This window comes from Saccharomycodes ludwigii, chromosome III, assembly GCF_020623625.1.
Source record: "Saccharomycodes ludwigii strain NBRC 1722 chromosome III, whole genome shotgun sequence".
Classification (NCBI taxonomy): Eukaryota; Fungi; Ascomycota; class Saccharomycetes; order Saccharomycodales; family Saccharomycodaceae; genus Saccharomycodes; species Saccharomycodes ludwigii.
This window is the reverse complement of record NC_060202.1, coordinates 1189367-1215001: the sequence shown is the minus strand read 5'-3', so window position 1 is coordinate 1215001 and position 25635 is coordinate 1189367. Positions and strand designations below refer to the sequence as shown.

The 25635-nt window shown below is 31.0% G+C and overlaps 9 protein-coding genes across 9 annotated transcripts; 4 read left to right on the top strand and 5 right to left on the bottom strand.

Moving 5' to 3' along the window:
- Positions 1-680: 680 nt before the first annotated feature.
- NOP2 (rRNA (cytosine-C5-)-methyltransferase NOP2) lies at positions 681-2495 on the top strand (the record flags this gene model as incomplete). The annotated part of the gene is made up of 1 exon (XM_046077471.1): positions 681-2495. The coding sequence occupies one exon, from the start codon at positions 681-683 to the stop codon at positions 2493-2495; it is 1815 nt and encodes a 604-aa protein (XP_045935238.1).
- Positions 2496-2653: 158 nt separating this feature from the next.
- ARP5 (actin-related protein ARP5) lies at positions 2654-5005 on the bottom strand (the record flags this gene model as incomplete). Its single annotated transcript, XM_046077470.1, has 1 exon — positions 2654-5005. The coding sequence occupies one exon, from the start codon at positions 5003-5005 to the stop codon at positions 2654-2656; it is 2352 nt and encodes a 783-aa protein (XP_045935237.1).
- Positions 5006-5694: 689 nt separating this feature from the next.
- On the top strand, positions 5695-6606 carry RHO3 (Rho family GTPase RHO3; the record flags this gene model as incomplete). The annotated part of the gene is made up of 1 exon (XM_046077469.1): positions 5695-6606. One exon carries the CDS (start codon positions 5695-5697, stop codon positions 6604-6606), a length of 912 nt encoding a protein of 303 aa, XP_045935236.1.
- A 389-nt stretch (positions 6607-6995) lies between these two features.
- Positions 6996-7784, bottom strand: PRM5 (pheromone-regulated protein PRM5; the record flags this gene model as incomplete). Its single annotated transcript, XM_046077468.1, has 1 exon — positions 6996-7784. One exon carries the CDS (start codon positions 7782-7784, stop codon positions 6996-6998), a length of 789 nt encoding a protein of 262 aa, XP_045935235.1.
- Positions 7785-8168: 384 nt separating this feature from the next.
- OCA2 (Oca2p) lies at positions 8169-8684 on the bottom strand (the record flags this gene model as incomplete). Its single annotated transcript, XM_046077467.1, has 1 exon — positions 8169-8684. One exon carries the CDS (start codon positions 8682-8684, stop codon positions 8169-8171), a length of 516 nt encoding a protein of 171 aa, XP_045935234.1.
- A 474-nt stretch (positions 8685-9158) lies between these two features.
- HIS5 (histidinol-phosphate transaminase) lies at positions 9159-10310 on the top strand (the record flags this gene model as incomplete). Its single annotated transcript, XM_046077466.1, has 1 exon — positions 9159-10310. One exon carries the CDS (start codon positions 9159-9161, stop codon positions 10308-10310), a length of 1152 nt encoding a protein of 383 aa, XP_045935233.1.
- Positions 10311-10536: 226 nt separating this feature from the next.
- On the bottom strand, positions 10537-15555 carry NUP159 (FG-nucleoporin NUP159; the record flags this gene model as incomplete). Its single annotated transcript, XM_046077465.1, has 1 exon — positions 10537-15555. One exon carries the CDS (start codon positions 15553-15555, stop codon positions 10537-10539), a length of 5019 nt encoding a protein of 1672 aa, XP_045935232.1.
- A 1614-nt stretch (positions 15556-17169) lies between these two features.
- On the bottom strand, positions 17170-18012 carry POR1 (porin POR1; the record flags this gene model as incomplete). The annotated part of the gene is made up of 1 exon (XM_046077464.1): positions 17170-18012. The coding sequence occupies one exon, from the start codon at positions 18010-18012 to the stop codon at positions 17170-17172; it is 843 nt and encodes a 280-aa protein (XP_045935231.1).
- Positions 18013-19943: 1931 nt separating this feature from the next.
- VAC7 (Vac7p) lies at positions 19944-25187 on the top strand (the record flags this gene model as incomplete). Its single annotated transcript, XM_046077463.1, has 1 exon — positions 19944-25187. The coding sequence occupies one exon, from the start codon at positions 19944-19946 to the stop codon at positions 25185-25187; it is 5244 nt and encodes a 1747-aa protein (XP_045935230.1).
- Between the last annotated feature and the right edge of the window lie 448 nt (positions 25188-25635).

The window sequence follows — 25635 nt, the reverse complement described above, 5'->3', positions numbered from 1 at the left end:
AATGGTTTGGGAAATAATATTTTATCGTTATTTATATCTGAACAATTGTACAATATTCTTTATATAATTGAAAAAATGTAGAGCAAAAGAAGAGAGAGAGAGAGAGAGAGGTTATTACTAAATTACGCAAGAGTAAAAAGTAATGTATATGAATAGCAAGATTCGTCATAGCTTTGGGAATCTCATGTAGATTTTTTTTGGGTGGGAAAGTGTTAATAATACATTTGGTGTTATAAGGAAGAAAAAAAGTGAAAAAAAGTGAAAAAAAAAAAAAAAAAAAAAAGAAATGTTATTTACAATTTGTAAAACGAATAGTAATTCATTTCATCCCCATAATATTTCTATGTGTGAGTGTTTTGCTACGTCAAATTCTCAACGATTTAAACGTCCTTTTTTGTTATATTTTTTTGGAAAATCAATAAAAAATTTGCATGTTGCCAAATCCAAAAAAAAAAAAAAAAAAAAAGAAACGAAGCAAAACTGATATTTTTTTTTTTACATTTTTATATTATAGCAGTATTAGACATCTCTTTCTTTTATTTCATTTTGTTTTCGTAATTACACCTATTAAGCTAATAACCATTTGTACATATTTAATTAATTTAGAACCCTTTCTTTTTTCGTCATTTGTATTTAAAGTCATAACATATATCAAGCACTTACTAACAATAACAACAACAATGGGTAGCAGACGATCAAAGAACAAGCAAAGAGATCCACCATCTCTAGATGAATTTAAGGCTAAAAAGGATAAATCAAAGAAAAAGCACTCTTCATCTTCTACTACTGGAAAAAGTAATGGAAATAAAAGATCTTCGGACGCAGAAAGTCACGTAAAACGTAAAAAAGTTAAAGAATCCAAAACTGAAGAGGAGGAAGTGGAGGACAATCTACCTGTAGTTGATTATGAAGAATTATCTAAAGCTAAGAAGTCTTTATTTGATGAAGACGAGGATTTACAGGACGAATTTGATTTGGAACAGGAATATGATGACGATGAAGATGATAATAAACGTGAACGTCCTATGTGGAGCGACGATGAAGATGATGAAGTTGATATTGAAGAGTTAAACGCCACAAATATTGAAGCTTTATCGAAAAAGTTAGATGAAGAGCAAGCTTTAGAAGAAGAAGAAGCTGAAAAGGAATTAATTGAAGCCGATAAGTTACAACCAAGAGCCGTCGATATCTTACCAACCGCAGAACAAGAAGCTGTTGAAGATCAAAGTCCTCCCGATTTAACTTCTATTAGAACAAGAATGATTGAAATTGTTAAAGTCTTGGAAGATTTCAAAAACATGGGTGCTCCTGGTAGATCTAGATCCGAATACGTGGATAGATTGTTGAAAGACATCTCCAAGTATTTTGGTTATAGTCCATTTTTAGCGGAAAAATTGTTTAATTTATTTTCCCCATCTGAAGCTATGGAATTTTTTGAAGCCAATGAGATTGCTAGACCAATTACAATTAGGACAAACACATTAAAGACAAGAAGAAGAGATTTGGCTCAAGCCTTAGTGAACAGGGGTGTCAATTTACAACCTATTGGTAATTGGACTAAAGTTGGTCTACAAATTTTTGACTCCCAAGTCCCAGTTGGTGCTACACCTGAATATTTGGCAGGTCACTATATTTTACAAGCAGCTTCTTCATTTTTGCCTGTTATAGCTCTAGATCCCCAAGAAAACGAACGTATTTTAGATATGGCATCTGCTCCGGGGGGGAAAACTACATATATTTCAGCTTTAATGAAAAATACTGGCTGCGTCTTTGCTAATGATTTTAATAAGGCAAGAACCAAATCTTTAATCGCCAATATTCATAGACTGGGCTGCACTAATACAATTGTTTGTAATTATGATGCTCGCGAATTTCCAAAAGTTATTGGTGGATTCGATAGAGTACTATTGGATGCCCCATGTTCTGGTACTGGTGTTATTGGTAAAGATCAAAGTGTTAAAGTTTCACGTACTGAAAAGGATTTTATTGATATTCCACATTTACAAAAACAATTGTTGTTGTCAGCTATTGATTCCGTCGATTACAATTCCAAAACCGGAGGTGTTATTGTTTATTCTACATGCTCTGTTGCTGTAGAAGAGGATGAAGCTGTTATTAACTATGCATTAAGGAAAAGACCCAATGTTAAATTAGTTGATACCGGTTTGGAGATTGGTAAGCCAGGTTTCACTAGTTTTAGAGGGAAAACTTTCCATGCAAGTTGTTCATTGGCAAGAAGATATTACCCACACATTTATAATGTTGATGGTTTTTTTGTTGCTAAATTTGTTAAAACCGGTCCATCTAAATTTGATGATAATAAAGCTAGTGCTAAAGAAAAGGAAGCCGCTGCTAGACAAGAAGCTCTTGAGGAAGGTATCATTAATAATGATTTTGCCGCATTTGAAGAAAAAGAAGATGAAAGATATATTGCAAAATCAAAGAAAAATAGTTTACTGAAAAAGGGTGTCAACCCAAAAGCGATCAAGAAATAAATAAAGTTTTATTAAAAAACTTTTGTGTATATTAAATAGTTTTTTAAAAAATAAAAAAAATAAAAAAAATAAAAAAACAAAGTAATAAAATCACTAATGACATGAATCTATAAATATTTGTATACATACGCATATATATATATATATGTGTGTGTGTGTTAATCGTAATATCGAACATTACTCAAATTATGCTCTTTTATATATTCTGGTCCATATTCTTCATAGTCTCGTTTAGTAATAAAGGACTCTGCATACTGGGATGATTGTGCAAATTTGGCCATACCTTTCCAAGAATCTAAGATTGGATCTTGTGCCATTCGTATATTGAACTTAGACCCCATAGGCATAAATTCTTCAAAATCCTTAACGATTCTCTCTCGTAATTGGGGGAGTTTACCATGGCCACCTGTGATTAATATATTTTGAGCCATTGTCTCGGTTATCTCGCTTAATTCACGATTAGAAGAACCAAACTTACCCAATACAATTCTCTTGGACAACTCCGAAACACCAGCCTGATCCAAACCTGCAATAGAAGGTTCAAACAAAATTTCAGGAACCCGTATACGCTCTACATTCAAGTGCATCTGATGCTGTTGATGACTGTCTTCGCTGTCATGTGGTCTTGGTCCCCTCAAAAACAAATGTAAAATAGAATTTCTCCAATCATATTGAGCATCCAAAGTATCTTCTTCTGTAAAATTAGGATCATGTTCTAATAAGATCTTTTCCAAGTCTATAATCTTCTTATATTCTTCTTCGATAGCCTCATCAAGAGATTCAGGTGTTGCACCAACTTCTTTGTATATTAGCCAATCGTCATCGTTGGCACCAAAGGTGTCGTTAGGATCATTATCTATGGTAACAGTTTGTTGATGTTGTTGTGTATGACTTCTTGACCTTTTCCCGTTGCCGGTACTGGGTTGATCATCGGCTAATGCTGTCAAATTCTTCATTCTTCTTTGAGAGCTTTGAGATTTACGATCTTTCATGTCTTCTTGCAACTTCAATTTTCCCTTTCTGCCTTTAATCAAGGAATTTAATTTATGTCTTTTATCTTTAATCCATGCATTTAAATCTGTTTCTCTCCACTCTTTGTCCTTTCTCGCCATCTCCTCCTTCAATTCCAACTCTTTTAACTTTTCTTGTTTAATTCTTTGTCTGGCATCGTAATTAGCCTTTAGTAGTTTTTGTTTCCTTTTCTCTTTAATTTGCTCATTGTCTAATTGTTCATCCGGAACATCAACTAAATTAAATGCAGTTTCCATATTGGTTGAGTTTTCGCCATCCTCATCATCAGCAGCATCTTCTAGATCTTTACTTGTTGCTCGTTGAATGGATCTTTTCAAATTATATAAATATTTATTAAAATCCTTCTCATCATCAAAATTAGCGTTTCTTAAAGTAGACAAAACAACTTGTTTCGGTTGATCCTTCAATTGTTCCTTCACGTTAGAGTAATATTCGTATTCCTGCTGTTTTTCCACTAATTTCTCTTGTCTCTTCAATTTTGCTTGCTCTTGTAATTTCTTAGCTAATTCCCTTTTCTTAGCAGCTTGCAAGTCTAACTCTTCTTGAGTTTTCTGAGCAGGTATGACCTCGTTAAATGAAGATTCGACCACAATATCATGCGTTTCTAAATACTCCAAGTTTAAAAAATTATCTAACTCTTCTTCGTAATTTTGGGATACATAAGAAAAATTTTCATATAGATATTTGAATTGATGATTACTCAATTTATCTGGAAAATAAGGATACTTCAAAGATAACAAATCACTTAGATAGTTGATGGCTTTCGAACCACCCCAACTCAACCTCTTGGCCTCGCTAATGATCCCTTTACCGTTAACAACTGGTATAACATCTGTTTCAACGTTCCCGCTATTAATAATCAAACCATTGTTTTCATTGTAAATAGTACTGTTATAATAATAGGAAAATAAAGAATCTATACCGAAAGTAACTCTTGGAATATTAAAACACTCGAAAATTAATTGATACCAATTAGTTCTTTGTTGAAGAACATTTCCTAATCTTTCGGTCAGTATCAAATCATTAGGAACTCCATCATAAGTATGGTTATTGTTTTGGTTAACGCTGAGATGGTTAAAAATGTATTCTAAAATATCCTCCACATAATCCCAATTGGAGATAAATGGGCCATCAAAGGGAGTTTTGCTGTTATTTTTAATTGAAGAGTCCAAGTCTGTATCATTCCCTATGAACGTGTATGTAGATCTTAATTTTCGATCTCTAAAACGTGATAACAAAGTTGGGAAAACAAGTGCAGGGGTTGGAGAATTGGTGTAGCCTGCTTTAATAGTATCTGTACCAAAATCTATGGCAATTGGGATAGGAGAATTATCAGCGTTGTCAGTATTTGTTGGAGCACTAAATGGTTCAGAATGATCTCTCCAAATAGGATCTGGGATTTTGTACACCTTTAGTGGAGTTAATAATGAATCCTTTGAAGATAATTTCCGTGTAGTGGTAGTACTATATTGAGTCATTTGTCCTTAGTAATATTATTTATTTTGATTTTTTTTTTTTTTTTTTTTTTTTTCAATTGTGGATATATCAGTTGGAAAAGTAATATGAAAAATAGGAAAGAAGAGAAAAAGATTGGATTGGTATTGGTGGGTGGTGGTGGTGGGGAGGCGTTTATGGTAGAGAATTTTACTTTCTTCTTTGTAATGTTATAAAGATCCAGAGATTTGTTTATATTTGTCCGAAACATAAAACATTTGAGTATGTCCGAGATAAAAACGAGGATGTTTAAGAAAGTGTTGTAGAACACAAATAAGAAAGATTAAAGTAGAAAAAGAACCGCGAAGGGGCAAAGTCAATAAAGCGGCTTATGAAAAAAATGTGTTGTTTTCTTTTTCTTTTTCATTTATTTATTTTTTTCTGGTTTGATCACGTTTTTATTATGAATAAAATCATACCGAAAGAAAAGCTTAAGTACAATCTTATAATTTTGTACATCTTTTAATTGTTGTTGTTGTTGTTTTTCTTGTTTTCTCTTATTTCAACTTTCTTGTTACATTTTTTTTTTTTTTTTTCTTTTTCTCCCTCTCTTCCTTTTCCATTTATTAAAAAAGTAAAAATTAAAAAATTAATTCCTATATTTATTAACTTGCCCCGGCTTGTAAAATATACAAATCCATATCATTAACATATCAAACCAACAAAATCAATAATGCCACTTTGTGGATCGTCTTCAGGAACAACCTCTCAAAAAATATCATCAAATACTGGTGGTTCTAATAACAATAAATCTAGCAGCGCTAATAACAACAATAATTCCAGCAGTAAGAAATCCAATAATAGACCAATCGAACGTAAGTTGGTTATCTTGGGTGATGGTGCTTGTGGTAAAACTTCTTTACTAAACGTTTTCACCAGAGGTTATTTTCCAAAGGTTTATGAACCTACGGTTTTTGAAAACTATATTCACGATATTTTTGTTGATGGTCAGCATATTACTCTATCCTTATGGGATACTGCCGGCCAAGAAGAATTTGACAGGCTAAGAAGTCTAAGTTACAATGATACCCACGTTATAATGTTATGTTTCAGTGTTGATTCAAAAGATTCTTTTGAAAATGTTCAAAGCAAATGGTGTGGTGAAATTGCCGATTTTTGCGAAGGCGTGAAGTTAGTTTTGGTTGCTTTAAAATGTGATTTAAGAGCTGAGACTCAAAATCCTCAAATATTGAACCCGGCAACTATCAATGGTACTAATAATACAGATAATAATAACAATAATATACGAAACAATAATACAATTACTTATGAAGAGGGATTAGCTATGGCAAAGAAAATTGGTGCCCTAAGATATTTGGAGTGTTCTGCTAAACTGAACAAGGGTGTTAATGAAGCTTTTACTGAAGCTGCTCGTGTAGCCTTGACAGCTGTTCCTAAAGGCTCAGAAGACCATTATAACAATAACAACAACAACAACAATAATAATAATAATAATAATAATAATAACAGTACCAATAATGTTAATATCAATCGTAATAATAACAATAATAGAGGAAATTCCCAACGAAACACAAATGAGTTGTCTAAGATTAAGTCCAATAGTAGTGGCTGTACGCTTATGTAAGGAAATAAGGAAATTATGAGCTTTTGTCTTGATGGGGGTTCACATATATATTCGAAATCTTGTTGATGAATCGGGTATATATGCATTTATTTTTTTTTTTTCATATTAATAGACTCTTTGATTTTTAAATATATATGTTTATTTAAATACAAATACAGTATGAAAGGGGGGAAATACTTATAAACATATATATATATATATATACCTACATATATAAATATATACCCTGATTATACATATACATATATGTATATATAATGGAATCATTATCATACTAAAAAAATTGTTATCAAAAAGTTTATAGATACATGTTTTTATTTTGTTTTCATGTTAATTTTTTTTTTTTTTTTTTTTTTTTAATTTTTATATGCATGTGTAAAAATTTATAATTAAAGATCATTATTTATTAGATCATCTAGAAACTGTGATGGTTTCTTTTGATTATCATCATCAATTAATGGTGGTATAATGTATGATATAAATTTTCTCTTCGATAAATGTGGTTCATCTTGAAAAGAAGATAATGTTTTAAAATGAGGTGTAATATTTTTATTGTTGTTTATCGGTTTGATTTTAAGTGAGTCATTATTAATAGTTTTACGATGCTTGTCAGTATCATTATTAGTGCTAAAGCTACCAACAATTTTCATGGCTTCTTTTGTTGGAGATACAAACAATGATCTTCTTTGACTAATTAACCTTGTTGTCATCACATTGTTGAGAGTCTTGTATATATTAATTTTTTGTTGTTGTTTGTTCTCCATATTGTCTGTGGTAATTAAAATTGGGCTAGCCTTTTCTTTTTGATCCTTTTGATTATCTTCTTTGTCTTCTTTGTCTTGTTTTTTTGATTTTGACTGCTCTATTTCATCATTATTTGGTTTCTCATGCTTGTAGATTAGGTCAGATGATGTAGAAATAATTGGTGATGTAACTATATCCAGATAATTTAAATTATTATGATCATGTCCATATTTGTCATTATAATATAAATAATCATAATTTTTGGTGGCCAACTTTTTGGATTGATATATAGATATAAAATACCATAATATAATACAAAAGATCAAGAAGCCTGTAAATGATCCAACAATAATGAATACAGTGCCATTGGGAAGGGCACTGCCCCATATATATGGATTATTGGTAGCAGTAGGTATCTCCGTAAATGTATTCATGGTATTATTACTATTCTTCCTTTTCTTTTTTTAAGTATTAGTGTTGAAATATCTTATTCTCTCTTTTTTTTTTTTTTTTTTTTTTTTGTTTAGAATATTTTCTCATTTCCTAAATAAACAATAACATCTTTTAATTGGAAAGTTGCAACTGCCCTTAAGAATATTTTTTTATTATGATATGACTAGTTGGTCCTGATAATAACTATTTGACATATATATATATATTCCTTCGTTTTTAATTAGTCATACATTCCCTTTTAATTTTGTGATCGTATGCTGTATATTAACTTGGAACCATTTGAACAAAAGAAAAATAAAAATAAAAATATTTTTTTTTTTTTTTTTCGAAGCTTACACAAAATCACAAAAATGTTTGTATGCCAATTATAACTTTACAAATTCAGGCAAATACCGCTTATCTACTTTGACATTGGTAGGCATAAATCCAGTAATAAACTCTAAATCAACTTCCCCCTTAAGATTTCCCGTAAATATACTATATTCTTGATATATACCACTAATACACCATCCTTGTAATATCTTTCGTATGATACCGGCAGCAACACCGATTCTGTGTTTGCCTTTATTGGAATGCATTAAGATGGGATAGTTTCTCTTGTCTAGGATTAATTTTAACATGTTTTCCATATTTTGCTGGGCATTTGGATCCATGGTAGTTTCCATCGGTATGTAATAAAATTGAATTTTTTCCCTCTTAATAAAATTCTTGTATTCAATGGGTAAATCAGTTTCTGTTTTTTCACCTATATAAATTATAGTTTTTAAGTGTAATGTTTCAGAAATAAATGGATAATTCAAGGGCATTGGAAACCCAGATCTATATATCAGGTCATTACTTGAATTTATAATGGGTGCAAAATTTAATGGTGGAATGTACATGCTACTTTTGTGTTCTTTTTTTTCCTGAGAAGATTGTAATTAGTTAAATTGGTTGATTAAACACTTTATGTCTGTTATACTGATCTTTTTTATGGATTTTACGGAGAACTTTATTGAGTTATTGAATGGATAAGTGTGGTTTTTTTTTTTTTTTGTTTTTTTTTGTTTTTTTTTTTTCAATTTTTTAGATAGGAGAAATATACGATGAAAAAGTCTTCTTACAGGAATTACTACCAATTTTTAATATGAGTCACCTTTTTCTTTTTTTTTTTTTGTCTTTTTTTTGTCTTTTTTTTTCCAGGTTTTTGTTTTTTTGACTTCGTTGTTCATGATTGTATATAAATCAAGCAAATTTAATATTTGTTATCTTTCCTAATATATTAATATCAAAATAAAAATAAAATAAAAATAAAATAAAAATAAAATAAAAATAAAATAAAAATTAAAATAAAAAGTAAATTGAAACTTAAAAAAATGACTGCTGGGAAGTTTGATTTATCCAATATCGTCAGACCTAAGATCTACAATTTGGAACCATATCGTTGTGCTCGTGATGATTTTACGGAAGGTATTCTATTAGATGCCAACGAAAATGCTCATGGTCCTTCAATAACTATTAGTACTGGGTTCGAAGACTTGCATAGATATCCAGATCCACATCAAGTTAAATTTAAATCCCTAATGGCCCAATTTCGTAATAAAAACTCTAAATTGAGTGTTGAACCTTTGCTAACTAGTGATAATTTATGTTTAGGTGTTGGCAGTGATGAATCTGTAGACGCACTTATCCGTGCTTGTTGTATTCCAGGAAAACAAAAAATATTGATTAATCCACCAACTTATGGCATGTATTCTATCTGTGCCGCTATAAACGATGTGGGGGTAGTTAAAATTCCATTAACTTACGAAGACAATACTTTCCAATTAAATGTAGAAAAAATATTGGACACGTTGAGAAGTGATCAAGATATTAAATTGGTTTTTATTACGTCTCCTGGTAATCCAACTGGCCAGTATATTAACTTGGCTGATATAGAAAGGATTTGTAGTTCTTGGTTAAATGGTATTGTTGTTGTCGATGAAGCCTATATTGATTTCGGTGGTGAAAGTGCTTCTCCATTGGTTAACAAATACCCAAATTTAGCTGTATTTCAAACCGTATCTAAATCATTTGGTTTAGCTGGTATTCGTATAGGCATAACTTTTGCTTCTAAAGAGTTAAGTTCCGTCTTAAATGCTATGAAGGCGCCATATAATATATCAACTATGGCCTCTCAACTAGGTGTCAATGCGTTAAGCGATAAAAGCATTCAAATAATGCAAGAAAATGCTACCAAAATTAATAAGGAGAAATTCCGTGTTTTAAAAGAGTTAACGTCCTTGGATTGTGTAGAAGATCAACAAATAGGTGGTTTAGACGCAAATTTTATCATGATAAGAATGAAAAATCGTGATATCGCTAAACAAGTTTATTTGAATTTAGCAACAAAGGCAAAAGTTGTTGTCAGATATAGAGGTACCGAATTGGGTTGTGCTGGTGGTTTAAGAATTACTATTGGTACAAAGGAAGAAAATGATCGATTGATTAAAGAATTTAAAAACATAACAGACCAGTTGTTAAAGTAGTTATTATTTTCATCTGTGTGTTAGACTTGCTAAAATTTAATTATTATTTTTTTTTTTTTCCCTTCTTTGATAGCAAAATCTATATCTTAAAAGAAAGAAGAAAAGGAGAATTGTAAGTGGGGCGAGGCAAATAGGATTTTAGTGTGTAACGTATACATAAAATTAAAAAAAAAAAAAAAAAAAAAAAAAAAAGTATAATTAAATAAGCTAGATAATACGCATATATTTACAACTTCTTATTTCTAAATGCTGCACCTAATTTACTTTTGAAATTAATTTTAGATGCAACCCTAACAATGGAAGCTGATTCGTTGGCAATTAACGCAACTTCCCTTCTTGAATTTTCCTTTCTCTTATATTTATCATTGGTATTAGTTGAACCAATTGTCAACGCGGAAACTTCTTGTCGTAAATTCCTAACTTCATTCAATAAAGTGTCCCTGTCAACTTTCCCCTCAAATAATTGCTGAATATGTGTCTTTGAATGTGGACTTAGACATGCTCCCCCACCTTCTAGATCAATAGAAAACAGTTTTAAAACTTGTAATAACTGAGATATCTTATTAAACTGTATTGACAACTCTTTAATTTTCTTTTCCAATTTTAATTTAACTTGTAATTGAGAAGCGGTTAAAGTTTCTTCGTCAGTTTTAGATACTTTACTTTCCAATTGTAAAATATCATACGATTTATTCAATTGTTTAATCTCGAGAGAAAAATGAGACTGAGCACCTTCCAAATCATCAATTTTGTTAGCCAAGTTATTGACAATCTTTACATCACCGGTCCTGGCCGCCTGAAAAATAATTTTATTCAAAACAGATACCTCTGATAGCCTCCAGCTATAATCCATAGACAGACATGTAATATCTTTGTCGAACGGTACGTTCAATTGATCGATTATCACAGCATCAAAATTTCGTAGATTTTCATTAAGTACTGTTAATTCACTTTCAACTAGCTGATATAATTCATCAATCGTTTTCAAAATGGGGTTTTGGTACTTGGACGTTAAATTACTAGCATTATTGTAGTAATATGGTTTCATCTTTAACACTGGATACTGGCTGGCTAAATACCTTTTATCGTTTTCGAACGAAAAAATAGAATTATCCACGATTTCGGGTTGGACAGTTTGCTGTTCAGCTGTTTTCAACACTGGAGTAGCATTAACCTCTTGCTCTCTGACACTGATCGAATCTGTTTGAACATGGATTTCAGTGGTGTTTTCATTTGAAGTTTGAGATGACGCGTCTGCTTTCTCTAATTTTGTCTCTGTTTTTGTATCCTTTTCAATATTAGAAGTATTGGATTGATCGTTTTTGTTTAAAATAGATGGGGCTTCTTGAAAAGTATTTGTATCAACATTTTTTGGGTTGCCCGTTGAACCAGCGACAGATTCATCCTCTTTTTCCTTCTCTTCTGTTGTTGATTTGTTTAATTCTCTTGCTAATGTATCCTCCACCTGGTCCTTAATAGTTAGTGCTTCGTCATTAGGTTTGTTTATCGAGTGTTCATTACCAAACTCATCTTTTTTTGAATGAGCTTTATCAATAACGTCAGTAAATGAAAAAGACGGCTTTAAATCACTAGTGTCTGAAACTTTTTTAGTTTCTTCAGCTGGAGGCTTTAAAATGTTTGAAAAACTATCAAATGGCGAAGATTCTTTTACTGTGCCTAAGGTTTTTTCTTGTAAAAGTGAAGGTAATGGTGTTTTGTTAGTGGATGCCTTTTTAATAATACGTTCCGAAAGAGTGGATATATCATCGTTAAGGTGGAAATGAGCATTACTTTCAATATCCTTTTTATCTGATTCCACTTTCATAAAACCATTTTCTGTTTTCCCAATAATTTCCTCACTTTGTTCGTTATTAGAAATTTCAGTCTTGAATGGAGGATTTAAATGTTCAACTGAATCGGCATTTGGTTCTATTTTTTGTATGTTTTGCGACACATCTTTTTTAAAAGGTTCGCTTTCAGTTTCTTGCTTGTTCTCTTTTCCTTGGAAAAAGTTTTCGTCATCTGGAGCCTTAACATTTGTAATTATAGCATCTGAAACAGATTTCTCACCCTGTTCCTCTCTTTCCGGTTCACTAATAATTTCAAAACTTTCTGTGTCTTTATCTTCTTCACCATCATGCTCTTCTTTTTCTTTTTTTTTTTCTTTTTCTTTTTCTTTTTCTCTTCCTTCCTCTTTTTCTCCTTCTTCCTCTTCTTCTTCTTCCTCTTCTTCTTCTTCTTCTTCTTCTTCTTCTTCTTCTTCTTCTTCTTCTTCTTCTTCTTCTTCTTCTTCTTTATGCTCTTTAACAGTATTGTTCTCTTTAGTAATATCTTCAAAAAGTGAATCTTTACTAAAGGTAGAGCCAGAATTACCATTCAATGATAGAGAAGCAAATGGAGAATCCTTTACTTCAGTCGTTACTGTACCAAACAAGGGTTTATCACCAAGAGACGTAGAATATGATGGAAATAAATTATTACCAAACGCAGGCTTAGCAGATGGTGATTCCTTATTTTCATCGATAGTGGTAGATGTTCCAAACGGAGGTTTAGCAAATGGTGATTCAGCATTATTGTTAGTTGCAATGGAACCAAACGATGGTGCACCAAATACAGGCTTACCAAATGGCGATTCCTTATTTTCATCGGTAGCAGTAGATGTTCCAAATGCAGGTTTACCAAATGGTGATTCAGCGTTACTGTTAGTTGCAATGGAACCAAACGATGGTGCACCAAACACAGGCTTACCAAATGGTGATTCCTTATTTTCATCGATAGTGGTAGATGTTCCAAACGGAGGTTTACCAAATGGTGATTCAGCATTATTGTTAGTTGCAATGGAACCAAACGATGGTGCACCAAACACAGGCTTACCAAATGGCGATTCCTTATTTTCATCGGTATCAGTAGATGTTCCAAATGCAGGTTTACCAAATGGTGATTCAGCGTTACTGTTAGTTGCAATGGAACCAAACGATGGTGCACCAAACACAGGCTTACCAAATGGTGATTCCTTATTTTCATCGATAGTGGTAGATGTTCCAAACGGAGGTTTACCAAATGGTGATTCAGCATTATTGTTAGTTGCAATGGAACCAAACGATGGTGCACCAAACACAGGCTTGTCAAATGGCGATTCCTTATTTTCATCGGTATCAGTAGATGTTCCAAACGATGATGCACCAAATACGGGTTTACTAAATGGCGATTCCTTGGTTTCATCGGTGGCAGTAGATGTTCCAAATGCAGGTTTACCAAAAGGTGATTCAGCATTATTGTTAGTTGCATTGGAACCAAATGATGGTGCACCAAATGCAGGTTTACCAAATGGTGATTCAGCATTATTGTTAGTTGCATTGAAACCAAACGATGGTGCACCAAATACAGGCTTACCAAATGGCGATTCCTTATTTTCATCGGTAGCAGTAGATGTTCCAAATGCAGGTTTACCAAATGGTGATTCAGCATTATTGTTAGTTGCAATGGAACCAAACGATGGTGCACCAAACACAGGCTTGTCAAATGGCGATTCCTTGGTTTCATCGGTATCAGTAGATGTTCCAAACGATGATGCACCAAATACGGGTTTACCAAATGGCGATTCCTTGGTTTCATCGGTAGCAGTATATGTTCCAAATGCAGATTTACCAAAAGGTGATTCAATATTGCTGTTGGCTGTATTGGAACCAAATGATGGTGCACCAAATGCAGGTTTACCAAATGACGATTCAGTATTATTGTTATTTTCAATGGAACCAAACGATGGTGCACCAAATACAGGCTTGTCAAATGGTGATTCAACAGTAGCATCACCAATTAACCCGATATTGGGAGTACTGCTTTTAAGTTTATCACTATCATTAATTAAGTTTGAATCAAGGGAAGTAATAGCATGCTCCACCTCAGTATTACTAAAATAATCCCCAGAATAAAGCTTAATAGTATCCTTTAAACTCAATGTAGTATCTTTGATACTTTGCATAGAAAATAATGCAAAAGCTTGCAATTGGCCTAAATTGTTCAATACATAAATTAGTGGTAATTCCGTGGCAGAGTCGACACCAGGGCATGGAGACAAAATTGGTAAATCCGTGTTCCAACAATCTAAAGCCATACCAATTGGAGTAGTATCATTATCGGTAACTGGGTCCATTGGTAAAATAGCTCTGTTACTATCTTGATCTGGAATTTGAGTAGCAATTTTGTTTGATGCCGTTTCTACTGTGATAATTGATAACTCCGAAGAGCATGAACTTGCAAAAACCACGGTTTCTTTGTAAGTGTTGTTCAAATTGACACAAATTGCTTTATATAAAGTTGGCTTACGTAATGACTGTGCAAAAGGTGGAATGACATCATATGTTTGCTCAACTGAGTTGTTTTCAATATCGATTATAAATATTTTATGGTTGTAAAAGTCCCCATCTTCTGAATTTGTATCTGTAGTACCATACACCACCAAAAATGTTTTGTTAGAAATAAATTCAACAACCAAGCATTTTAACGGTTCCGGTTGCTCTTGCTCACCATTGTCATATTCTTCCTCGGCATCAATGGATACAGAAAATTTTTGAACAACACATTTACTTTTAACAGAATAGATGTAAATCTCTGTGTTAATGGAGTAGACAATTTTCTCAGTCTGCAAAATATCAAAATACTCGACGTTATTAGCCACTGTAGTTAAAGCACTTGTAGAAACGTTATATTGTAATAAATCGCCATTTTCACATAAAATAATTAGGGAACCATTTTGTTTTTTACACATGGCAATATTAGTGTTCAAAGATTTTGAAGACTGACCCCAATCATTTTTCACACCAGTCGAGATATCTAATTGGTATATTTTACCCAATTGTGTTATAACATAGAATATATTTACATTATCAGTAAAAGATTCGACGCTTATGATAGTGTCATTAGGTAGTTCGTTATCGAACAAAAAGGGAATATCGTCGTTGTCTTCCTCGACATTATTATTAAATAACTTAGAACGTAACTTATCCAATTCACCAATGCGTACGTGACTAGTAAGACCATCAGACACGATGAAGTATTTTTCATTGATGCTCAAACATCGTTGATTTACATATGGGATTTTCCGTGATTTATCTTCTGTTTCATGATTACCACCTTTAGATGTTGTGACTAGATTTAACAAAGTAGAATTTACGGGTTTGAATCCAAAATCATCGGTTATAATAGTTTCCAATTCTTCACCTACACTCAAGGTGGTCAAAGACATAATGGATGCTCTTTTTCCTTTTTATATGTGCGATATTCCTTTTCTTATTGTGACTATCAATTTTAGCTTGCTGGCGATGAAAAAAAAAAAAAGAAAAAAATTAACGATATTGAAGTTAATACCAACAAAAGAGTAGAATGGGAAGGTAAATTTTTTATTTTTATTTTTTCTTTTTTCTTTTTTTTTTTTTTAATTCGAGTTCTTTTTGTTAATAACAAGTAACTGAGTGTGTAATGGTAGTACAAAACTTCGCCTTACAGAAAGGATTCTTTTAGCGATTAAAGGAAAAAAAAAAGAAAAAAAAAAAAAAAAGGTTGAATTCACAAACTTTATTAGCGTTTTTGTTTCCTCAGTTTTTACCCGGAATATGAGTGTTACTTTTTTTAAAGGGAAGATGTATTATGGCTCTGTTTTTATTCGTCGTCATTTATAAAATAATTGCTTATATATTTGCCTTTTTCTTTTTTTTTTTTTTTTTCACATTTTCACAGAATGCATATTTTAAATAATGAGATCGTATATTAATAAATTAGGGCTTTCTCGTACAAAGGCAAGGAAGAAACCCTCTTTCTGATCTTTTCCATTTTTGCCCCTTAAGATCTATTTTATACTTATCCTTATATAAATAGCCATTCGTTGTTGCGACAACCTTATACCTATTGGTAAATTCCTTGCTTAACTCCCATGCCTCAATACAGAGATCAATAATGACTCTACATATTGCAGGACAAAAATTATGTCCCAGTTATTGACATATGCCTAAGGTCACGTGTGTTACCTCATATGATGAATATAAGATGAGGCATAACTTTTAAAATGTTAAATTATTCCAATTAACTAAATTAGCAAGTAACCAATTATTTTTTATGTACATCGCTTACAAAGAAACCTGAAAGTTTTATAGGCCATGTCAACGTTAAGCGGAACAAAAAGATATATATATATATATTTTCTTTTTTTTTTTTTTTTTTTTTTTTTTGAAGACAACAGCACTCTTATGTGTGTACAGAAAAGGCTTTAATTGGGTTGCAATTACTCGATGAGTTAAATTTTCGAATTAAATTTTGGATAAAACAATCAAAACATTGAACTTTCGCCTGCATTTGTACTTACACTCACACTTTTATTAAAAGCAATAAATTTTGCAGCGTTTATATTTTTAAAATAGAAGTGATGATATCCTTAACTTAAAGGGCGGACGAAAGACTAAGTGCACGAACTTGTAACATTAAATACTTGAACGATGCAGAACGGCCAACAAATACGTTTGAGCGATCCATTCGCATTGGAAGGAAGTATATACATACAGAGATAGTAATAAAATGAATATGAGTGCTTTTATTATTATTATCATTAATTATTTCCCTATTTTTTTTTTTTTTTTTTTTTTCCTTTAATACACTATTAGTTCAATTTATACAATATACAGATTAATAACAAATATATATATATATATATATATATATATATATGTATATCTTTAAATTTTTTTTCTGAATTTTGAATTGAATGTCATGAGGGGGAGGGGAGAAAAAGGGAGATAAAACAAATAATAAATCAATAAAGTTATAATATAGTAAAAATAAAAATAAATCATTAACACAGGTATCCTACCTAAGCTGAAAAAGATAAAGACCAGCCTAATTTGTGAATTGGTTCTTCCAATTTCAAAGCATCAAAAGAAGCACCAACACCTAAAGTGACAGCAGGATTCAAGGCTTGCTTATAAGATAACGCAACAATACCAGTATCGGCAATCTTAGCTTTAACAGAAGATAATGAATCCAATTCGTATTTAGTGGCAAATTCAATTGCATTACTGTTAGAAACAGCAGAATAAGTGGTCTTAGCACCGACTTGGACAATTGGAGAAACCTTTTGGAAGAAAGAACCAGTAAAGACTTGGGCATTGTTAGCAGCTAAGGAAATGGAGTAAGCACCAGCAGTGTAACCTAAGGCAGCAGAGTAACGAGAAACGGTAGCAGAAGCAATATCATAACCGACCTCAGCACCTGCAATAAAACCATCACGAGCAACAGTAACATCACCAATGAAAGATGGACCCTTCAATAGGTCGAAAAACCCTCTAGCAGTGAAAAAAGGTTGAACAAAGTTCAAATTTAACTTGACAGCTTTAGAGGTTCCTGGAACACAGGCAGTAATTAATTCAGTTTTCAAACCTGGTGTCAAGTTAGCTAATTCGATTTTGGTATTCAAAGCAGAAGCATTGCTGAAACTTTGGGTTAAAGTCAAGCCAGTAGCCTTGTCAGCAAATCTGGCTTCCACATTGGAACCAATGGAACCGTCTAATGGAGAGGTTTTACCCTTGACAGTGAAAGCAACACCATTTGGAGCAGTGGTTTTGATATCAACAGATGCTGGGGTGTTGTGGTAGAAATCTCTATTCAACAAATCGTTGATGTTTTTGGAAATGTCAGAAAAAAAAGCTGGGGCCATTGTGTAATGTTATTATCTCTTTTTTTTTTTTTTTTCTTTTTTTTTTTGTCTATTGTTGTTTTACAGTTTGATTTTCCGGTTACAGATTCAGTAGGTAAGCTAAATAAATAATATCAAAGCACATGTCTGTAACAAAATGACAAGAGAATGATAAGAATTGGTCGAAAGATTATTCAAAAGCAATATGTTTAAATTTTCTAGTAACGAGATCAGGAAGAAGAAACGAAACGGAGCGAAGGATGAAAAAGAAAAAAAAAAAAAAAAAAAAAAAAAAAAAAGTAAGAGGAAAAAAGGAAACAATTATGTATAACATAAGAATACTCTTAAACCATGTAACAAAAAAGAAAACATTGTTGAGAAAATCTTATTGGATGCATTATTGAATAAGAAATGAGGATTGTCCATAGAATTACGAAAAAAAAAAGAGAGAAGAAAAATTTTGGGGTCGTAAAAAGAGAGATGTTTGGTGTGGTATTTATATGAAGAACTAACTTGAACTATTTCAAACATTTTATAATTTGCATCTTTATTTTTTCCCTATTTTTTTTTATTTAGATCGTGAAAAGGAAAGTCTTTGTAACAACGATACTTCTTTATTTTATTAGAGATTTGACTACATATAAAAAAAAATATAGCCATACTGTTTTTTTGTACTTTTTTTTTTTTTGTTTTTTATGGTGGCAACAATTATAAAAATGAAGCGTGCAATTCATAACTGTATTATTGCGTAGAAGAAGAAAAGTTAAGAACAGAAGATTTCACACCCCCTTTTTATTTTTATTTTTGTTGAGATTTTATTTGATCCTTTGCCTTTTTTTTTCTTTTTTAATTGAGATTTTAATGTGTAAAAATACTATTTTAAACCACATGCCCCTAGATTAGGCTTAATTTTAAATTAAATCTCAATATACCGATAATTCTGGTAAAATCTCGCACAATATAATATGATATTCTTATAGCTTTGTTTATAAATGTTTAAAACCTCTTTGGAGGGGAAATATTACTTGACACGTTTCATGTCAGAAAGTGAATTCATTTTATTAATCTTAGAGCCAATAAAAATCTGTGAAAAGAAGTATATATATATGTATTGTAAATAATACCGAGATATCGGCGAGGTTTTTTGCTTTTGCTGTTAGTGTCCATATACTTTTTTATTTTTTTTTTCCCCTCCTCACTCCAATTGAAACAAGCTGTTAACTTTCCCAATTTGAGATACCAAGAAAGCGAAAAAGAAGCAATCATCTTAATGTCTCTTTTACTTGTTAATTAAATCAGTCTAGAGGTTTATTTTTACATATAATTCTGTGCGGTTGATAATAGGCGATCAAATAGTTCTTTTTTTTTTTTTTTTTTTTTTTTGTTTTTTTCTAAGTTGGCAAAAATTATAGCCCTGGTGAAGGGCATTTGAGAGTTGTTACACAAATTGAAATGATTATAAGTGTATTTTTAACCGCCACTGTTTTGTAAATTATATTTTTGCATTAAAAAAAAAAAATGTATACTCCGATATGCTTTATTCTATCAAATGGAGATGTGCGGGTTATCTTTTACATACAAAAGCCGCAACAACAACTAAAAAAAAAAAAAAAAAAAAAAAGTGCTATTAATAAACTAGAATAATTTTATAAACTATCACATAACATAATAATATTTTTTTTTTTTTTTTTTTTTTTTTTTGATTAGTGTTCATTTAATTATCTTGCACCTTAACTGATATATTAATTAATCAATAAAAAATTTAAGAAAATTATGATGAACATTATAAGAAATTTACTTCTATAAAAAAATTTTTTTTAAAAAAATTAAAAGGAAAAAAAGAAGAGGAAAAAAAAATTAATAATAATAGATAGGTTAAAACAAAGGAATTGCAAACTTTATAAGTGATAAAGTGAAGCACTGAAGATATAATATTATAGATCATTAAGGCTATGTCTGATTTGAAAAAACTCAAATCAAAACTAAAAAGTGATAGTCCTGTTGGTGTTGATTCTAAAACTATGATTGTAGAGACAGAGACTGTAAATATACCGCCTATTTCTATAGGTTCTCCTAATGATTCTAACAATAATAATGAAAATAACAAAAATACGACGATTATGAAAGTAATAAGTAATGACACCCAAAATGATAATAACATCAAAAGACAGTCTTATATACTAGATACAAGAATAGTCAATGGTGGTAATAATAACAATATTGATCGAATTACTTCGAATGATAGTAAAATGCGTGGCAACAAGAATGAACGGGGGAATGGGCAAGAATCAAACCAGAAACTAAAAGAGCAAGGAAACTTTATGAATAGCCTCCATAATGATCATGGCTCTACAGCTTCTTTGACTGATTTTTTGAATAACAACGAAGATTTGAGTCCACCAAAGGAGGATATTATACCTACTAATCCCATCAATGATCAACAATTAGTATCTAATTTCTTAATAAAGCCTAATTTAATTGATAACAACCCTTTATCTAGTCATATAACATCTTCTTCTTTAAGAAATAAGAAATCAAGTTTATTAATCAATTCTACTAGTCCTACTATAGATTCTATATTTAATGAGAACGAAAGTGACGTTAATAATAATGTTGAAAACAGTGGTGATAATCATGTTAAAATATTAACCAAAGAGGACAATAATGCTAATACTAATGATGCTAATGCTAATGGTAAGAATAATGATAAGAATAATGATAAGAATAATAACAATGCTAATGATAATGATAATGATGATAATAATAATAATAATAATAATAATAATAATAGTAATAATAATAATAATAATAATAATAATGATAATAATAATAATAATAACAATAATAATAATAATAATAATAATAATGATAATAATAACGATAATAATAATAATAATAATAATAACGATAATAATAATGATAATAATAATAACGATAATAATAATGATTATAATAACGATAATAATAATGATGATAATAATGATAATAGTAATATTAATAGTAGTGGTAGTATTGCTAGGAGAAAAGTTGAAGATACAAATATTGAATCACTAATCAAAGGAAATAATAATAGTGACAATATTCATGAAAGTAGTGACGAAATCATCAAAAGCTTGCATAAAGAAAGTACTGGTAAGGACGGAGAAATAGCTGAGAACCGTAACAAAATTGGTTTTTCAACTAGCAAATCTAAAAGCAATTCATTATCTACGCTACCGGAAACAAAGTTAACAATTAATGCTAATACTGAAAACGCTTTAAAACTAAACGCCTCAGAAAGTTCATTAAATAATAACATTTTAAGTAATAATAACCAACTGGATGATAATGATGGTAATATACAACATAATGATTTATTTCCTAATTCTTCACGGGACACTAAAAGTGATTCCAAAAGACTGAGCTTTAATAGTAATAATGATACAATCACTTCAGGAACTGATCATTTAGACGATACCTTAATCATTGATCAACAAACGGAGGATGATTCTGACAGGCATACTATTAAGAGTATTGGTACCAATAGCACCATTAGCAGAAAAAGGGATACCGTTAATATAACACCAGGCTTTGAAAAAAAAAATACAGAGATAAGAAATGATACTTCCAAAAACCTCGTGCTGGCTAAAATGAATATTAATTCATCGGATAAAAGTAACAAGCTTGAACAGCAAAATAATAATAATAATAATAATAATAATAGTGCTGGTATAAAGATTAATGATGTCGATAATATGATTAGCAACAATTACGATGCTACGGCAAACACTGTCAATCCCAAAAAAAATATCAAAAACATCAACAATAGTATTACTAATACGACTACAGGTGATAATGATAATAAAGACAAATCTGCTGCTAAAACTGATTTTTTTGCTGCAAGACTAGCCAATGCAGTTGGTGTAGCTAATAATAATGAAGCATCTGATTCTGAAGAAACATTTGTTTATGCCGATTATTTAGATAGTGCTGTTAATAGCATTGCTCCAACACCTTCAATATCATCATTTCAGCAAGTTCAACAATTACAACAACAATCTTTGACCCCTAGTTTACTACAAGAACATGATTTTGTAACTAACAGCAATAATATAAGCAAATTAGAATTGCAACCTTCCAGTAAACCTTATGGTCTTTTATCCAAGGCAAGCGCACCTGTATTGGGCAGTAATCATGTTGCTAACACTTCTCTGACTAATAATACTATTAATACTGGTATAACAGGTGCTGTCAATAATGCAGGGACTTTGAAGGCTAAAAGGATGATGCAGAATACAGCTAGGCATTCTAGTATTGGTCCTATCCCTTATAATCATAAATATGCATTACCAACAACAACGTCTTCTAACGTTAATACTACCATTAGCACGTTGACAAACGAAAGTATTAGCACCAATAACGCCGCTAGTAATGAAAATGTTGGAAATACTTCTATAAATACTTTTGGTTCTAATAAGATTATTAGTAATAATAATAATAATACTAGTAATAATACTGGTAATGGTGATAATGATAATACTAATACTGGTAGTGGTAATAATAATAATAATAATAATAATAATAATAATAATAATAATAATAATAATAATAATAATAATAATAATAATAATAATAATAATAATAATAATAATAATAATAATAATAATAATAATAATAATAATAATAATACTGATACTAATACTGATACTAATACTGATACTGATACTAATACTGATACTAATACTGATACTAATACTGATACTAATACTGATACTAACACTGATACTAACACTGATATTGATAATATTGGTATTAATGGTACGTGCAATGATATCACTAATACTAGTAATAGTAATAATAACAATAATAACAACAGTAGTAGTAATAATAATACTGAATTATCAACATCATTACGTAATACTTCGTCTATGCCTAATGAGTCTGTTGTGGAACCAGATTATCACAATTTTACTAGCAATTCTACTGTTATTAACAATGTTCTTACGGAATCACTCTCTCCAAGAAAGAAGAACATTAATAATTTAACAATTAGAAGAACTAATGTCGGCCTGGGTGGTGCTTTACCAACCAATTCTACCGGTATGATCAGTACTAGCAGTATTGTTAATGCTTCTAACAATAATGATACATCTAACAGTATTATTGCTCCAAATCCTGCAGTTGCTACTACTACGAATAATCCTAATAACAGGATTATGAATATATCGAACTACGATGTTGGTAATCTGGGCAATATGAAGACTTCGAATACAATGACTACCTCCAATTTTACTCCCCAACCACAACTATCACAGTTGAGAACGACTGCTTCGAGAATGTTTGGCAAACAAAGTAACAGTAGTATTCGAAGGCATGTCCCCAAGGATGTTAATTTAGAAGATTATATAGATGAAGTCCATGACACAGAATATGATCTTGGTGTATTGAATAATAATAATGGCGATTATTATGATGAAGATGATGATAGGTCTATGTTTTATTATAGGTCAAACAACAGAAATTCATTAATAAATAATAATAATATTAATAATAGAACAAGCTTGTACCCTATTGATTCAGAAGAATATACACACAACCAATATCAATCTGAATTTGATTTACGTGGTAGAAGAATCTTTACAGAAGACTCTTATGGCGAGGAACCACAAATACATTCACATTTGGGGTCGCATGTAATACCTAATAATGTAGCAGCAGCTACAGCTACTACTACTACCACTGGTACTAATAATAAAAACAATAGTACGAAAATAAATAATAGTACGAGTTATGGAGGTATTATTAACACCAACTTTAAGAAAGGCAACAAGGGGAAAAAGACCAAAGCAGATGGTAGTATTAGAACATCTTTGACAACAATTAGTACAATGAATAGCATGACTAATAGTACAACCAAAAGCGCTGCTACTGATGCGGGTGATGAGGATGAAGGGGAAAGTAGGGAGGCAGAACAAGAGTATTTGGCAAGATATTATAATAGCAACGCTGCAGATAATGATAAGAAGAAAAAAAATGGAAATGTAAATAGTAACATTGATGATGGCTCAGGATTTAGTAAAAATATACCGGTCCAATCGTTCAATGGAATATCTGAGCCAAAGCCTACATCGAATAGAAATTACCATTATCATTATAATAGCACACCAGAAGGAAATATTGCTAGAGATGTTAATGGTCTGATTGGAAAATCCAACCCAAGGGCTTTTAGTAACAATAATAATAAAACCTTGAATGGTTTGGATGTTGATTTTGATGACGAAGTTACACCGCTAACGAGAAGCGCCTCGCAACTTGTCTATGATACCTATTCCAATAAAACTGCTAACGGTGGTCATAATAAGAATAAAAAAAAACGAAGCAGTTTGACAATTTTTAATCAGCCAGCGCAACAATATTATGATCATATCAACACCAATACGAAACCTAATGTCAATATTGCATCTGTAGCCGCACCGTCTTCGCCGACATATTCACCACATAATTATTTCAATCATCGTCGCCAAAGAAGGGATATGATTTGGTACAAATTAAGAAATTTTATATATTTTTCATTCGTTATTATGTCTTTATTAGTAGTCGGCTTCGTCAGTGGATTTTTACTTGCGTCTAATAAGGACTTGAACGATTTTGAAGTTATTTCAATGGATAATGTTTTAGTATCATTAGATGAAATAGTTTTCGATATCACTACCCAGGCTTTTAATGAAGGAATGTTTACTATCAGTGTGGATACTGTTGAATTGGATATATTTGCAGAATCTAAATATATATCAGACAACTTTATTACTATAGATGGTGCCCCAAAAAGTATGATAGAAACTATTCTATTGGGAACGGTTTACAAATTGGAGACACCTTTAGAATTTCGTGGTGGATTTTGGAAAAAAAACTATGATATGTCTATTTCCTCCGTCAAATTGAAATCACCTGGTCAACAAGATACACCATCTTCTCCAGACGATGGTGATGAAAATGAAGGTAACAAAACTGTAATTCTTCGTAGTCCAAGTGGAATGAATCTTGTTGATGATAACGATAGTGACAATAAACAGAAATATGGAAAATGGAAAAATATTATTAAGAATGAATTTACTTTGATTGTTAGAGGTAATGTTTACTATAAGGTTCCTTTTATCAGTTCTGAAAAGTCGGTTGGTGTTCAAAAGTCAACGGTCGTTTATCCCAAAATTTTATAGTTTTATATAACTAATTTTTTTTTTTTTTTTTTTTTTTTTTTTTTTAAAGAGAAACCAGAGGGAGGGAGGAAACGAAACGGCTTGTATCTAGATTGTTGCAATTTTCATATATTTATTTGTTGGATAATTGTTTGTTTTTTGATGTTTTATTTATTATTATATACGTAACAGATTCACCATCCACTTCAGACTGGGTTATAGAATAAAGAAAACGTACATATGTATAGATAGATAGATTAATTAATTATTTAATTAATAAATTTGGAACAATAAACTAACAATTTTTTTATTTATTTTCTCCCTAAGATGAAACATAGGCAAAGATGCTTAATTAAATAAAGTTCTTGTTAGATGATAATTTCTCTAAAGTATCAGAATTGAATTCTCGAACTTTTGCAGATAGAAATGTATCATAAAACAAAACAACGAAAAAAAGAAAAAAACACTA